The sequence below is a fragment of the Heterocephalus glaber genome, unplaced genomic scaffold (genome assembly GCF_053883595.1).
Source record: "Heterocephalus glaber isolate CG9 unplaced genomic scaffold, H.glaber_assembly_v1.0 deba00001621, whole genome shotgun sequence".
Taxonomy (NCBI): domain Eukaryota; kingdom Metazoa; phylum Chordata; class Mammalia; order Rodentia; family Bathyergidae; genus Heterocephalus; species Heterocephalus glaber.
The window spans coordinates 38,254-56,308 of record NW_028258389.1 but is presented as its reverse complement, the minus strand read 5'-3'; the positions used below and the strand labels follow the sequence as shown (position 1 = coordinate 56,308).

The 18,055-nt window shown below is 44.4% G+C and overlaps 1 protein-coding gene across 1 annotated transcript; it reads left to right on the top strand.

Annotated features, from left to right (window-relative positions):
- The first annotated feature begins 2,863 nt into the window (after positions 1-2,863).
- LOC147822413 (uncharacterized) lies at positions 2,864-14,671 on the top strand. The gene is made up of 3 exons (XM_087196844.1): positions 2,864-3,969; positions 12,233-12,376; positions 13,339-14,671. The coding sequence occupies exons 1-3, from the start codon at positions 3,944-3,946 to the stop codon at positions 14,669-14,671; spliced, it is 1,503 nt and encodes a 500-aa protein (XP_087052970.1). The 5' UTR covers positions 2,864-3,943.
- The last annotated feature ends 3,384 nt before the right edge of the window (positions 14,672-18,055 follow it).

Sequence of the window (18,055 nt, the reverse complement as noted above, 5' to 3'; positions counted from 1 at the left end):
TACCCCTTACTTAACACTGAGGCTAACTCTAACAATACTACTCACACTCCAATAACCAAGTACTTGATCCACGTGAGATCCCGAATCCTAAACCGAATTCTGACACAAACCGTAATGCCCAGAAGTCATGTTCAGGTGCCGCTATTTCAGCACTATCCATGACACTTACCAAAAGAAGAACCCTTTCTCTAAACATCACAGACACACTCCAAACCTCAGGAACATATCTTCGAACCCTAAACCGGAACCTAGGCCTAAACATAACCCTAAGGAGCAGGACCAAATTCCAACACCGAGGTACTTGAATTCTACATTTTCCCAAATCCTCACCATGTACTTACACATTAATGACTTGCTACCCCACACTTGAAGACACAGGCATTTCAATTTCAAGCTATCTATCACCCCGACCCTACCCCTAAACCCTAGCTGGAATGGTAGCCCTAACACTAACCCTCACAGACACACTGAAATGTTCAGGGACAGGTAACAGAACACTATCTTTTACCTAACAATGATCCTAACTCCAACAATCCTACTCACATTCCAACGACCGGTCCTTGATCCACGTGCCATCACCAACCCGAAACCGAACTGCTGTGACACAAACCCTACTGCCCAGAAATCATTTTCGGGTACCCCTACTTCAGCACACTCTCCGTGACACTTACCAAAAGAAGAACCCTAACCCTAAACACCAGAGACACACTCCAAACGTCAGGAACATGAATTGGAACCCTAAACCGGAACCTAAGCTTCAACCTAACCCTAAGGAGCAGGAACAAATTCCAATACCAAGCTACTAGAAATTCTACATTATCCCAAACCCTCACCATGTACTTACATAATACGTACTAACTTTCTACTCCACACTTGAAGACACAGGCATTTCAACTGCAAAGCTATCTATCACCCCAACCCTACCCCTAACCCTAGCTACAACGGGAACCCTACCACTACCCATCACAGACACACTGCAAGGTTCAGGCACTTGCAAGAAAACACTACACTTTACCGAACACTAATCCTACATCTCACAATCCTACGCACACTCCAAACGGCAGGTACATGTATTGGAACCCTAAAGCTAAACTTAATCCTAACCTTCACCCGAAGCAGCAGGATGAAATTCCACTGTTCAGGCACTGGAAATTCTACATTATCCCTAACCCTCACCGTGAAATTACGCGAATACTAACTTTCCTACCCACACTGGAAGACACAGACATCGCACTGTCCACGCTGTTTATGACCACGACCCTAACCCTAACCGTAGCTACAACGTTAACCCTGCTACTGCCCAGCGGAGACACAATGCAATGTTCAGGAATATGCAACAATACACTATACTGTCCCTAACAATAATCCTAACTCTAACCATCTTACACGACAATAACCAGGTGCTTCATCCAAGTGCCTTCCCTAACTGGAAGGTGAATTGTGACACAAACCCTAATGCCCAGAAGTCATTGACAGGTAACTCTAGTTCAGCACTATCCATCACACTTACCAGACGAAGACCCCTAACCCTAAAGCTCATACCCGCACTCCAAACGTCAGGTCCATGAATTTCAACCCGGAAACTACTCCTAATCTTGACCCTCAACCGAAGCAGCAGGATGAAATCCCAATACCCAGGAAACTGAAATTCTACATTATCCCTAACCCCCAGCACGGACTTATGCTGGTACTAACACGCAAGCCACACTGGAAGACACAGGCATTTCAGTGTCAACGCCGTTTAGGACCCCAAACCTAAGCCTATCCCGAGCTACATCGCTAACCCTACAACTACCCATCAGAGACACACTGCAAAGTCCAGGAACACATAAAATTACACTATATCTTACCTAACAATAATCCTAACACGAACAATCTTACTCACACTACAATAACCAGGTACTTGATCCACGTGCCATCCCTAACTGTAAGCTGAATTCGGACACAAACCGTATTGTCCAGAAGTGATTTTCAGGGACCTGGGCTTCTGCACTATCTGACATTTCCCAACAGAGGATCCCTAAACCTAAAACTCATACCCACACTCCAAACCTCAGCTACATGCATTGGAACCCTAAACCTAAAAGGAATCCTAACCCGAAATCTATGCAGCAGGACCACATTCCAATACCCAGGGACTTGAAATTCTACATTACACCAAACCCTCACCACGAACTTACGCTAATACTCACTTTCAAACCCACACTTGAAGACACAGGCATTGCAATTTCAATGCTACCTATCACCCCAACCCAAACCCTAACCCTAGCTAAAACGGGAACACAACACTACCCATCAGAGCCACACTGCGATGGCCAGAAACATGGAAAAAAAACACTACCCCTTACTTAACACTGAGGCTAACTCTAACAATACTACTCACACTCCAATAACCAAGTACTTGATCCACGTGAGATCCCGAATCCTAAACCGAATTCTGACACAAACCGTAATGCCCAGAAGTCATGTTCAGGTGCCGCTATTTCAGCACTATCCATGACACTTACCAAAAGAAGAACCCTTTCTCTAAACATCACAGACACACTCCAAACCTCAGGAACATATCTTCGAACCCTAAACCGGAACCTAGGCCTAAACATAACCCTAAGGAGCAGGACCAAATTCCAACACCGAGGTACTTGAATTCTACATTTTCCCAAATCCTCACCATGTACTTACACATTAATGACTTGCTACCCCACACTTGAAGACACAGGCATTTCAATTTCAAGCTATCTATCACCCCGACCCTACCCCTAAACCCTAGCTGGAATGGTAGCCCTAACACTAACCCTCACAGACACACTGAAATGTTCAGGGACAGGTAACAGAACACTATCTTTTACCTAACAATGATCCTAACTCCAACAATCCTACTCACATTCCAACGACCGGTCCTTGATCCACGTGCCATCACCAACCCGAAACCGAACTGCTGTGACACAAACCCTACTGCCCAGAAATCATTTTCGGGTACCTCTACTTCAGCACACTCTCCATGACACTTACCAAAAGAAGAACCCTAACCCTAAACACCAGAGACACACTCCAAACGTCAGGAACATGAATTGGAGCCTAGGATGGAGGCGGCGAGCTTCCTTGCCGATGCTGGGACCAGTGAGGCTTCACTGCCCTAGGAGCCTGGGGTGGAGACTAGGAGCTTCACTCGCTTGCTGGGACCTGCTCACCTTCTTGGCCCTAGGAGCCTGGGATGGAGTGGGGGAGCGTCCTTCCTGTTCCTTGGACAAGCTGGGCTTCACTGCCCTAGGAGCCTGGAATGGAGGCTGGGGAGCTTCCCTCCCGGTGCTAGGACCTGCTTACTTTCTTGGACCTAGGAGCTTGGGACGGCATCGCAGGAGCTTCCCTTCTGGGGCTGGGACCGGCTCACCTTCTTGGCCCTAGGAGCCTGGGTTGGCAGTGGGGTAGCTTCCTTCCGGGTGCTGGGGCCAGCTGAGTTTCACTGCCCTAGGAGCCTGGGATAGAGGTGGGGAGCTTTCTACCGGGTGCTGGGACCGGCTCACTTTCTTGGCCCTAGGAGCCTGGGATGGCAGTTGGGGAGCTTCCTTCCTGGTGGTGGGACTGGGTGAGCTTCACTACCCCAGCAGCCTGGCATGGAGGCTAGGCAGCTTCCTTCTGGGTGCGGGAAACGGCTGAGCTTCACTGCCCTAGGAGTCTGGGATGCAGGCGGGGAGCTTCCTTTCTCATGCTGGGACCAGCTGGGCTTCACTGTCCTAGGATCCTGGGATGGAGGAGAGGAGCTTCCCTTCTGGTGCTGGGACCAGCTCACCTTCTTGACCCTAGGAGCCAGGGATGGCAGCCGCGGAACTTCCTTCCAGGTGCTACGACCAGCTGTGCTTCACTGCCCTAGGAGCCTAGGATGGAGGTGGGGAGCTTCCTTCCCGATGCTGGGACCAGCTGAGCTTCACTGCCCTAGGAGCCTGGGATGGAGGCTGGGGAGCTTCCCTCCAGGTGCTGAGACCATCTCACATTCTTGGGCCTAGGAGCTTGGGATGGTAGCAGGGAAGCTTCATTCCGGGTGCTTGCACTGGCTGAGCTTCACTGCCCTAGGAGCCTGGGATGGAGGCTGGGGGCTTCCGCTGGGGGCTGGGACCTGCTCACCTTTTTAATCAACTAGACCATAAAAAATCAACAAAAAAAGTCAAAGAGTTGAATCAAACCTTCGAACAAATAGACTTAATAGATGTCTACAGGGTATTCCTTCCAAAACCAACAAAATGCACATTCTTCTCAGCAGCACATGGGACTTTCTCCAAAACAGCCCACATACTAACCCATAAAGCATGCAGAAATAAATGCAAAAGAATCAAAATTACCCCATCTATATTATTAGATCATAATGAAACTAGAAAGCAATGGCAAAAGACAACAGAAATTATGCACACATATGGAAACTGAATAATGATCTTGAGTGATCAAAGGGTCACAGATGAAATTAATGAAGCAAGTAGTTACTATAATCAAACAATAATGACAGTATGACATATTGGAACCTATGGAACATAATGAAAGCAGTCTGAAGAGGGAAGTGTATAGAGGTGAATTTCCACATCAGGAAAACAGAGGGAACTCAAATAAATAAGCTAATGATGCTCCCCAAGGTCTGAGAAAAGCAATCCAAACCCAAAGGTAGGAAATTATAAATATCAGAGCAGAAATTAATGAAATTGTGACTAAAAAAATACAAAGAATCCATGAATCAAAGAGTTGGTTCTTTGAAGGATAAAACAAAATATACAAACCCTTAGCCAACCTTATAAAAGAAAAGGAAAAAAAGACTCAAATCCATGCAATTAGGAATGATAAGGTTGAAATCACAACAAATCCCGCAGAAATCCAGAGGATCATCAGTACCTACTTCGAGAACCTGTACTCTAATAAGATGGAAAATTGAGAAAAAATGGACATAATCCTAGATTTGTATGAATTGCGAAGATGATATAAAAATTTTAAACAATCCAATATCAGCCAATGAAATTGAAGATATAATTTAAAATCTACCAACAGTGCTCACTTCGGCAGCACATATACTAAAATCTACCCACAAAGAAAAGTCTAGGTCCTGAAAGATTCACTGCTGAATTCTTCAAGAAATGTAGAGAAGACCTAATGCTGCTACTTCCGAAACTCTTTAATGAAATTGAGAAGGAAGCAATGCTTCCAATTCATTCCTGGAAGCAAGCATTTCCTTAACTCCAAAACCAGAGAAGGATTCAACCAAAAAAAAAGACAACTACCGGCCAATCTCCCTAAGGAACGTAGACACAAAAATCCTTAATAAGATACAGGCAAACAGAATGCTGCAAATCATCAAGAAAATTATACAACATGACCAAGCAGGATTCATCTCAAAGATGCAGGGATGGTTCAACATGCACAACTCAATAACTGTAATACCCCATATAAAACACAGCCAAGAAAAACCAATAGATGCAGAAAAAGCATTTGACAAAGTCCAACACCCTACAGAAAACTGGAATAGATAGTCTTTATCTCAATCTGATAAAAGCCATCTATGACAAACCAACAGCCAACATCATACTAAATGGACAAAAACGGAAAACTTTCACTCTAAAATCAGGAACAAGACAAGGATGTCCACTGTCACCACTCTTTTTTCTTTTCTTTTCTTTTCTTTTGTTTTTTGTGGTACTGGTGATCAAACTTGGGTCCTTGTGCCTGCAAGGCAGGCAGCAGAACCACTGAGCTAAATCCCCGGCATGTCACCACTCTTATTCAATATAGTTCTGGAAACATGAGCCAGAGCAATTAGACAAGGGAAATAAAAGGAATAAAGAAAGGAAAGGAAGAACTTAAACTGTCATTGTTTGCAGATGACATGATACTCTACATAGAAGACCCCAAAAATGCCACCAAAAGACTTCTAGATTTAATAACCAAATACAGTAACATAGCTGGATAGAAGGTCAACACTTAAAAATCAATAGCATTCCTTACACAAATAACAAACTCACTGAGAGAGAAATTGTGGAAATCACACCTTTCACAATACATCCAAAAAAGTGAAATACGTAAGAATCAATCTAACAAAGGAAGTGAAAGACCTTTATATTGAAAACTACAGCACTCTGAAAAAGGAGATCAAAGAGGATATCAGAAAATGGAAAGATATCCCTTGTTCTTGGGTAGGAAGAACCAATATAGTGAAAACAGCCATACTTCCACAACTGTCATACAGATATAATGCAATCCCAATCAAAATACCAATATCTGGCCAGGGATTTAGCTCAGTGGCACAGCACCTGCCTTGCAAGCACAAGGTCCTGCATTCGATCCCCTGTACCAAAAGTAAAATAAAATACCAATAGCATATTTCAAAGAATTAGAGGAACAATCCTAAAATTTGCTTGGAACCGGAAGATACCTAGAGTAGCAAAAGTATTTCTGGGCAATTAAGGCAAGGCAGGGGCATCACAATCCCTGACTTGAAATTATACTACAAAGCTACTGTGATAAAAACAGCACGGTACTGGCCCAAAAAAGCAGGCTAAAGGATCAATGGAACAGATTAGACGATCCAGAAACAACTCCAAACACACTCAGCCACCCTGTCTTTGACAAAGGAGTCATACACTTTCACTGGAAGAATGATAACCTCTTTAATAAATGGTGCAGAAAAACTGCCTTTCCACATGCCAAAGATTAAAACTAGACCTGTATCTTTCACCATCGCTAAACTAAAATCTAATTGGATCAAACACCTTAATATTAAAATAGAAACACTAAATCTACTGGAAGACAGAGTAGGTAGAACTCTTGAAGACATTGGTGTAGGCAAAGACTTTATGAACAAAACCCTGATTGCACAGGAAATACGACAAAGAATCAACAACCCAGATCTCATATTATTAAAAAGTTTTTGCATAGCAAAAGAAACCACCAACAGCATGAAGAGACAACTCACACTGTGATAAAAAATTTTGCCAGCTGTTCCTCAAAGGACTAATATCTAGAATATATAAAGAACTTAAAAAAATCAGACCCCCTAAATGTAAAGACCCAATCCAAAAAAGACCATCTAAAATGAATAGACACTTCTCAGATGAACAAGTAGAAATGGTAAATAAATATATGGAAACATGCTCAACATCACTGTTCATTCAAGAGATGCAAATTAAAACAACACTGAGATTCCATCTCACTCCAGAAAAAATGGCTGTTATCAAGAAATCAACCAATAACAAATGCTGGTGGAGCTGTGGGGAAAAAGGAACCCTGCTCCACTGTTGGTGGGAGTGCAGACTGGTACAACCACTATGGAAATCAGTGTGGAGATTCCTCAAAAAATAAAACTAGAGGTTCCATTTAACCACCTAGCCCCCTTCTTGGTATCTTCCTTAAAGAATTAAAAGCATCATACCACAGTGATATAGGCACACATGTTTATAGCAGAACAGTTCGTAATAGCTAAATCTTGGGAACAGCCCACATGCCCATCAACTGATAAGTGGATAAAAAAAGATGTGGGGGTTTTTTTATACAATGGGATGATACTGTGCAATAAAGAAGGATGAGCTTGAGACATTTCTAGATAAAAGGATGTATCTTGAAACCATACTCAAGTGAAATCCATCAGACACACATGTTTAAACATTCCATTCTTTCTCTGGCATGAGAAACCAAAACTGTAAAGAAATCTGTAATAGATATAGGGAAATGGGAAGAAAGTGTTCAAGTGAGAAGAGGAACAAGGGACCGGGAAGAGAAAAGGAAAAAAAGGAACAAGAAAAAAAGAATAGAAAGAAAGAATGGAAACAAAAGCTTTTGTAAATAAGGAGGGGAAGGGCCAGGGATTTAGTTCAGTGTTTCCCCTGCCTGCCTCACAACTGCAAGGACCAGAGTTTGATCCCTGGTACCAAAAAAAAAAAAAAAAAAAAAAAAAAAAAATGAGGGGAAGAGGGGAGGAAGGGAGGGGAAAGGAATGGGAAAAAAAGAAGAAAGCTATATCATGTACAGGTACAAATTCCCTATGTTGAATGTCATCATTACACATATGTAAAATGTACCAATCAAAATTTTTTTTTTGGTACCGGGGATCAAACTCAGGACCTTGAGCTTTCGAGGCAGGCGGCAGAACCACTGAGCTAAATGCCTGGCCCAATAAAAAATTTTTAAAAAGAAAAACAAATCACAAACACAGCAAATGACCAATACAGAAACAAAGGAACTATAAATCAGCAAATAAATAAATAAATAAATAACACAATTAAGAGAATAACCATAATAAACCCACACATATCCATAATTAACTGGAATGTAAATTTATTAAATCCTTCAATTCTAAGACACACAAAGGCTGAGTGCAAAACAAAACAAAACAAAAAAAACTGCTGCTACCTTCAAGATACAAAAGCTTTAAGGGGCCTGGGATTTAGCACAGTGGTTTCATTGCCTGCTGCACAAGCACAAGGACCCGAGTTTGATCCCTGGTATCAAAAAAAAAAAAAAAAAAAAAGATTGCAAACGCTTTAAGGACACTCAGAGATGGGAAGTCAATGGATGGAAGTAGCTATTTTATGCAAATAGAAACCAAAAAACAGCACACCTAGGTATACAGTAAGTCCCCAAATTACAAACATTCAAGTTGCAAACTTTTGCAGGTGTATTGTATAAGACTCACTTTGTCAGACTTAGGAATGAATCTGATTTACAAACATTCTCTGAGAATGAACTTGTTTGTAAGTCAGCAACTTCATCTACTTCTATCCGGCAAAAGGAACTTTAAAGTTTTTTCTGCTCTGAGTCAAATTCATTGGATAATGGTAAATGAGTCAATTTATTAAGAGAACATAAAAAATGCAAATACATATATACACTCAAGATTGGAACACCTAAATACATGAAAAAATATTAATAGATCTGAAGAGAGACATAAACAGCAATACAAAAACATTAACTTTTAATCGCCTACTTTTTTTTTTGGTACCGGGAATCAAACTCAGGTCCCTGTGCTTGCGCAGCAGGTGACAAAACCACTAAGCTAAATCCCTGGCCCTAATCCCCTACTTTTAACAACAGATAGATCATCCTGATAGTAATCAATAAAGACTTGAATTTATACTGCAAAAGATATGTCCAGAACATGCCATTGAAAAGTACAAGAGGAAACGTGCACACAAAACACTCTTCTGGATGGAGGACATATTAGGTCACAAAACAATTCTTAGTAAATTTGAGAAGACTGAAATCACTGTAAGAATATTTTCTGACTACAGTGGTATTACCCAAGAAATCAGCTGTAGGAGAAAAACTAAAATGTGCACGAATATGTAGATATTAAACACCATTTCCTAAGCCGAAAATGGGTCAAAGAAAGAAATCCGAAAGATATTAAAAAAAACAACTGTTACAGCAAAGTGCGACAGCTCAGCCTCACATCCAAGTTTTATAGCTCTGTGTTACAACCAATGTTAGCTATCTGAACGTCTCTGGTGGCGAAGAAGTCAAGCAGTGCTCAGAAAGATGGAGGGATTTTTTATTATGCTAGAGGACTCAGAGGAGTTCATACTCTGAAGGCTAAAGCCCTGAATGGTAATGCAAGCAACCTTACATAGAGATCTCTGGGGTAGGGGGTGGGCCCACCTACTGGGTGAACATGCTCATTGAGGCAGATGGGCAGAGTTAACAGAACATTCTTGAAACCTTAGGTATAAGCATCCTGAAGTACAAACAGTTACACTGCTTGAACAGAACATCCTATGGAAAAACATTGGGGGGGGGGGCAACAGACAAAGGCCTGCCCTGTTGTGCATTATTTCTTTATCACAACAACTTAGGACAAACAAAAATGGAAACACAACAAACCAAGACTAATGGAATACTACAATGTACTACTAAGAAAAGGAAGTTTATATCAGTAAAAGCTTACCATAAGAAACAAGACCTCAAACCACCTAAATTTACATCTCAAAAAAATAGGAAGAGAACAACAAACTAAGCCCAAAGTTAGTAGGAGGAAGGAAATAAAGAATCAGAGAAGAAAATAAATGACAGAATAGAAAAACAGGAAAGATCAACAAAGCTGAGTTATTTTTTAAAAGATGAAACTGACAAAACATTAGCTGGGCTCACTAGGAATAAAACAGTTTTTGAATCTCATCAGAAAAGAAAGGTCACATTACAACTGATACCACAAAAATACCTAGGATCATAACCCTAAGTTCAACCACCTCACGGACGAGTTGTTCGTGACCACCCCACGCACCACCTGTAACACAAGAAACATTTTCTGGAACTGTACTCCTGCATCGGAAATTGCTGGACTTGACCCCCCCACCCAGCAAATCCATAAAAGCTTACTATTCTCTTAGTTCTGTGAGCACCCAGTCCCCCCCTTTTCATAGTCAATTCTAGATCCCTTCCGTTGAAGCCCCAATCAAGAGTCTGGCTGCCCTGTGTGTCTGTGAAGACTCTGTCTTTTTTCAGTGACTTCCAGGTCTTAAGATCCAGTCCTGGAATGTTACCTTCTAATACCTGCTACATGACACTCTTCCCCCCTCTGTCTGTCTGTCTGGGTTTGTCAGCTTTGCTACTCCCCTTCCAACGTGAACGCCATCAGGGTCAGAATAGAGATGGCCCTGACCAGAGGAACTGACTTCCCAGTGTGGAACTGGGGAGCAAACATGCAGGCAGATGCAGTCGGTGGGTGGAATTTGGAAAACATACATGCATTGTGCACAGAGCTCGTGCTCGGGGCTCAGGAGATGACTGAGGCTGTGACAGAAACGGACAAGCAGGGCATAGGGGAGGACTGGGATCTGAAAAACCCGTGGCTGCCCTGTGTACCAAAGGGGGGTGAGTGTGGAAGAGCATGAATGCAGGAGGCCGGTGCGAACTGAAGGGTTGGGCTGAAGAGACCCAGAGCAGAAGGGCCCGGGGGTGGGGGGTGGGGGGAACGGGAGAGCGTAACTGGAAGGAGCACATCCAGGAAGAAGCAGGAGCCATGCAGAGGACAGGGATCCCACAGGCATGAGGGTGGGAGTGCAGGCGGCGGCACTGGGGCACAGAGACCCATGCACACCCACCTCAGTGACCTGGCTCACAGAATCCATGGGGAGGTTTTTGGGAAACTGCGGCAGGTGGGAGCAAGGCCAAAGTGGTGGCCACAGACTGCTGTTCAGCCCACCTTCCACAAAGAATACGGGGATGCTTCACTGGTGGAGGCAAAGCTCTGAACAGACAACTGGAAAAAAAAAAGGTAGGATTTGTTGACCTACAGTAGCTGGTCATGAAAAGGGAGTTGATGCAGCGTGGGAAAGGGCAAAGAGTGCTGTGAGCACACAGGGATCAGACTGTTGCTGCACAGCCAAGGGAAGGAGATCACAAAGCCTGATGTTATGAACCCTCTCCTGGGAAGAGCTGTGGTTCTGCTGACAGTCGCCTCACCGAATGTGGGACCTGAAACCGGACAACTGAGAAAATGACCTGATTCCTCTAGGAATGTCACAGGACTCCCTCCACCCTCGCACATGAACACAGAAACAGGCGCTTCACACATCACAATCAGGAAGGAAACAAGCTCTATGCACGGGTGAGGTTCCCCAACATTCCGACTAGAGCACCTTTCATCAGAAGCGTGCAAGCTAACACCTGTGGCGGCCCGTGTAGGAAACAGTGTGGTACTTTCTCAACAAGAAGGAAAGACGTTTCACTTACTAGTAATGCCTAGGTAGATAAGCCAAAGAACTGAAAATGGATAATCAAGCAAAAAATGTGTGTCCTCTGTATCTGCCAAGGATGTGCCAAGACGAAACAGTCCCAGGGGCCAGGGATTTAGCTCAGTGGTGCCACCGCCTGCCTCCCAAGCACAATGTCCCCAGCAGTTCCATCCCCGGTACAAAAAACAAACAAACAAACGGCAAAGAAACGGTCCCAGAATGAGTTGAAGATACCAAAAACTGCATTTAAATAGACAGTGACTATTTCTCCCAGGCAGGGTAAGTGGTGAAAGGGAAAATGGTCTGAGGACTGCAGTATCTCTTTGAAAAGCCAATGGCTTTCTTGACACAACACTATCAATCACCTAACCGTTCCGAACCGGATGCCAAACAGTAACACAAACCTCAACATCCACAATTTCAACAATGACACTATATATATCCGACCCTGGTTTTCTGGTGCATTGGGTAACCTCTGCCCAGCCGGCCCTCCCCTTTCCCCCAGTCGATGGTGATGCTTCTCCTCACTTCTGTAGACCTCCTTACCTGCTGGGCCCCGTTAGTTCTGCCGGTCAAGCTGCAGGAAGGCCTTGGGCATGGTCAGCTGGGCATCCTGGGTGGACGTGCGGAGTCCTAGGCAGCAGCCTCGTGTCACGGAGTGTGGCAGCCGGATGTCCCAGGTAGGAGCCTCTGGTGCTAAGTGTCTGGCATCCCAGAAGGTGGTGGTCTGGAGTGGTGAGGGCAGTGGGTGAGTCCTCGGGCCCCAAACCACCGAGGACAAAGGCAGGGCTGCAACCTGATGCTCTGGAGGTTTAGCAGGAGGAAAAGATTACACTTCATTATGGTTTGCACACTACAGAAACACACACAGCCTCCACCCAACACCGGTCCCAAGGGAAAGAAGGTTGGGCGGGCAGAACAGATCTTAGGAGATGGAGAGGCAGCGGGCGGGGTGGGGAGGAAGAGGAGGGAGAAGAGGGGACAGGAAGAGAGGAAGGGAGGGGTAGGGGAGAAGAGACCTGTAGAAGGATGTGGGGGGTGGGGGGGCAGTGGGGAGGAGGGGAGGGGCCAGGCTGGGTCACGGGAGAGAGGGGAAGGCCCCACCGGACCAAGGGAGTTCGAGAGTGGGGCAGCGGCGGGGTCATTGGGGCGGAGAGGAGGCCGAACATGGCCCGTCCTCAGGCCTCAGGCCCCAGAGAACCATCTCTCAGGGCCCGAGCCCGAAGGCCGCTCCTTACCTTCGTCACAGCTGGAACATGGACTGAGGCACGCACGGGGTGGGAAGCGTACACTACGTGACTGCTTGCGCCTGTGTGCAGATGTGGCGCGGGGGAGGGGGCAATTTGGCGGAAGGGGCGGGGCCTAGCCGGGCCAGGTGGAACTTCGCCACACCTCCAGCCCAGGGCCCCTCTGCAGATGCAGCCCTTCCACTCCTAAAACCCAGTTCAGTTCAGCTCCCCTCTGTCCCAGTGCCTCAGCCCTGCACTCCTCCACAGTGACTAACCCCCCATCCATGTCTGGTAACTGGACCTTGGGCCGATCAAGGCCAGACTCCAACTGACAGGCCCGACTCCAACTGACAGGCCCACTGCCTGCAGGCCCCGCCCTCTCTGCCAATGGCGACACCCACTTTCTGGGGCAGGTGCCTGTGCAGTCGTGGGCCTCACACTACCCACAGAGCTGACCAGGAGGAAAGCGTACAGTCCAGTGTTCCAGCTCCTCAGGTAAGGGAGCCTGCGGGCCTCGGGCCTCGGCCCTCCCCTTGGGAGATTGTCCAAGACCCGCATGGAGTCCAGGAGGGGACGGAGGTCGCCTTGCTGGCCCCCCTGGAGAGCCAGCCCATCACCTTCAAGCCTGAGGAGATGGAGAAGTCCAGCAAGCTCCAGCAGGCCGCGCCGCAGCACATCCAACAACAGCTGCTGGCCAAGCAAGTGAAGGCCTTCTCTGCCTCGGCTGCTCTTGCCCCCCGCCACTTCTGCCCTGCAGCCCATCCACCTGCAGCATCTGCCCACTACCTAAACCGCCTCCATTACCAGGGTACAGCACGCCATCCTGCAGCACCACCTGGCTGCCACCGCCACCATTGGCATCCACCCCTATGCCCACCCGCAGCCCCACCTGACGCCCATCTCCCTGTCGCACCTCACTCACTCCATCGTCCCTGGCCACCCGGCCACCTTCCTTGCCAGTCACCCCATCCACATCATCCCCGCCTCTGCCATCCACCCCAGGCCCTTCACCTTCCATACTGTCCTGCACGCTGCCCTCTGCCCCACCCTGCTCGCTCCTGGGCCTGCAGTGGCAGCTGCCACCGCCCTGCACCTCCACCAGCAGCACCAGCAACACCGCCCCCCCAGTCAAGCCACAGAAATCAGGGCGTGGGAGTCTCCCTAGCTAGGGCAGGCGCCCCGCGGTTCCTCCCTCGGGGTTTGCAGCCAAGAGTGCCAGCCTGTGCACACTGGGCGGGCAGGGTCCAGTGTCTGGGAGCCAAAGAGTCGAGATTTGGCTCACAGGGATGGGCTGGGAGTGAGGCTGGCTTTGGGTTCACTATCAGGGATCCCCTTCCTCCTTTTGCTGTCCTCTCCTGTGTCCCTGGGCCAGGGAGCTCCTGTCAGTGCTGCCTGCACCTCCAGGTCGTCACCTCCACATGGTCCCCTCTTACCTCTATTTTCTATCCCGCGCTCCTCCCCTCTTCTGGTCTCAAGACACTCTCCTTGTCTCTGGCCCCCGAAAGGTCCCACACCATCCACTCCTGCGTTCCCGATGCCCTGCTGCTCCCACCCCGCAGCCTGTGGGTAGTGTCTTCCCTGTCCTCAGTGACACATTGCCCAGGTGAGATGGGAAGGAAATCTGACCTGGAACCAGATGTGACCCAGTCCCGCACCCAGAAGAGGCCTCCGCGTGGCCCCGGGGGACAGTCCTCCTGCCCAGTCGGTGACCACTGCCTGTGCGCTTCCCAGGGCGGGCGCCTGTGATGGGCATATCTTCTGTTGTGTTGGTGTTCCCTTCTTCATTTATAGAATTTTTTAATGTAAAAATTGCTCTCAACTCTATAAAGGCAAATGCTGCTTTTTGTAGCTCATATAAAAAGGTTCCATATTTGTAGTATACTGCAATAACATTTTCTACATCCAGCTCTTTAAATGATCCTTCTGGTGGCTTTGTGTAAGTATTGTTTGCCCTAGTTGAATTAAGGAACTTTAAGGGTTATAAAATGAAGGCAAAAAAATAAAGTACTTGTTTTCTGCTAGATAGAAAAAAAAAGTACTATGGCTGAATTTGAGTCTAATCTGAATGTATATATATTTTATTGAATATTGTTATCACTTACATTTTGTTTTCTGTTTATATTTTTTTCACTTTTCTACTTTTTCCAGCTTCTTTTTAGCATTCTGAATCTTTCCTCATTCCTTTTATTTTTCTTCTAATGGGTTAAAAGTGAGTACTTTAGTGGTTCATTAGTTACTAATAGTTTAGTAGTTGCCTCTAGAGCTTCAACGTGTATTTGATATAATGTTTAATAAAGTTCCTATCTATGTTCTTCTCCCAAGCAGACTAAAGACTGTATTTTGAGGATCATTATATTTAAATATCCTCTAATTGATCGATTATTAGTGGTCCTAGTGATTGGTTTTTTTAGTTTAGTTTTGTTTTTTGTTTTTGTTTTTTGTTTTGTTTTGTTTTGTAGTACTGGTTTATAAGCTCATAAAAAGGAAAATGAAAATCTTTCTTTTGAAATACTAGTTGGCTCCAAGGCTCTTGGGGTGAGAAAATCTGCTGAGAATGGGTCCAAGTGACAGCATCGTGAAGAACACAATTTTACCTCACCAAGTTAAACCGCCCTGGAGTTCCTAGAAACAGTCTTTTGGCAGGAATGCCTGCAGCCACTCCATTTTTTGGCAGGGATTTCTCCATCATTGTTTACAAAAAATTATCAAGTTCATTGATACCAGTTCATGGCCTTTTTCTGCAAATTCACTATGAGGTTCTGTGTGCTTGCGTTAATATCCTTGATTGGCACGCCTCATGTAACAAACACCTCTGAGATGATTCTCAAACTGCAGTCAGGGTTAATGTGCAAAGACTTCTTGCCCTCTATCTAGGTTTGGCTTTTCTGCTGTCCACATTAAGATAATTTGTCACTCAAGACTGCATGGAGGCTGTCACTCCAGGCAGTCCTGGCTGAAGTGCAGCTAGGCCCTGCACTCATTTGAGACTAGAGAAAAGGAAAACAGAGACGCAGGGGAAATGTGTGGAAACCAAGCTGCTGGGTGAACTGTTTTGGGTGACTCTCATTGGTGTCACATTGTCATGAATATAATTTGGATCAGACTTGCCTTTTATAAGCTGGTACATTTATGCTATTATGTTACTCTGTCTCCTGACTAAAACTTGACCATGAAAGCTACATGATTTTGGTTTGTGCATGTGTGTGCATGTGTGCGCTGCCTTAGAGTGCATGTCACATGATGTGTCCAGATGAAAAAACTCCCCAAGGAATTCCATTCAGATTGCCTGATAAATGAGAGCTCCCATATTACATTGTCAAATTAACCCAGGTGACATTTAGTTCACATGCTTTAGATAAATGTTTGATAGATAAGTTAATTTAAATTCATTACTTAAATAAAAGTAGAAATGTGTTCAGAACTATTAGCATACATTTTTTCCTGGATTGCAGGACAATCAAGATTGTATTTATCCACCTCCTGCCTCCCAAGCCCAAGGTCCCAGATTTGATCCACAGTACCAAAAAAAAAAAAAAAAAAGATTGTATTTATCTCTGTTACATGTTTAGATGCAATGTCCAAGGCTTTGTATGCATCAAGTAGAGCAACTTTTAGGGGTTTGACAAAGAAATAACAAAGAAATGATCACAGTTGTCTGGTGTCTCAATTTTCATGGATTGTAACTGCTAGGAATAAATAAGTAAATATAGGTGGGATAAATTTCTACAAAGGTACGTAATAAAGATAAAACATTGAGAATTTTCTAAATAAATTGGAATACTGAGATATCAGTTAGTGACTATAAATTCAAATACTCTTTGCTTCTTAAAGTCTACAAAAGACAATATACCTGGGCCTTGTAAATGTGCTTTCATAAATTGATGACACTTGGAAAAATAATTTAACTTTGCCTTCTTGGGTTTTCATAAGAAGTGGGATCATTTAAGAGTGAAAATTCTAATTAGCATGTGCAATTCCATGTGCAAAGGGTGCAAAAGGAAATTAAGCTGTGCCTTGCTGAAAAACTATTAAAAGCATAGAATTATATTATGCTACTGTTATGGCTTATATTTAGATGTCTCCCCAAAGCCTCCTGTGGTTTTAGGTGGGGCTTTTTCAGAGGTGATTAAATCTAGAGTGATTGATTCACAGTGCACTGCTAGGTCAGAGGGCACTAGGATTAAGGGTGTGAGTGTTACCTGTCCTAAGTAGTTTGAATAAGACAAAAGGAGAAGACTTCCCTTGTTGTTTTGCGATAGTTTGCCCACCAAGAACTAATTCTCTGCCAAACCACCCTGCCTTGGGGCCAGCGGATTATGGACCGAAGCTTCTACAAACTGTGAGCTCAATGAATCTTTCCCCTTTTAACTTTAAGTGTCTGGTATTTTGTCTCAGCAACAGGAGAAAGTAATTAAGACAGTTACTAAGAAAAAGAGTAATTTTGACTAAATGCAGAGATCCTGCACAGATTGTTTTGAAATGTCAAGTTAATGAAGTAAGCAAGGCTGAGAGGAGCCAGCAAGTAGAAAAACAAGGGATATGAAAGGTTATGAGAATGTTTTTAAATGAGAAAGAATTTTGCATAAGGAAATAACATTTCTCCTAAAGAAAAAAGAAGAAAGATAAGGGCAAAACCAAGAGATGTAAGCAAGTTGCAGAGTGAGCAAGTCACAAGAGATTTGTGAAGGGTGAGTCTTTATGGAAGGAAATTTTAATGTGTGGTTAAGTTGGCTATAATTAAGAAAATTACCTAACGGGATTTCTAAGAATCAAAATTTGATGCGGTAATGTAAAATCAGAATGAAATTCTCTGTGCTTAAAACAATATAGTTTTCTTAAAATATTGATCTGCTTTCAGTAAAAACAACAAGACTAGAAAACAGAGTATTATGTTTTATAGAGATAATTTCTTGTGTTTTCTGCAGCCTTTACTAGGATTTTGATTACTTAGGAAAACAGAGTCTTAAAGGAATTCTGGTTTATTTAAGCATCTATTTATTTTAATTCCTAAAATGATCACTTTATAATTCTAGTGAAATCTGATCTATAACTCTAGTTAAATGAACAACTATTAATTTTATAATAATAAATGATATCTGGTATTGATATAAATGACATAAAGATTTTATA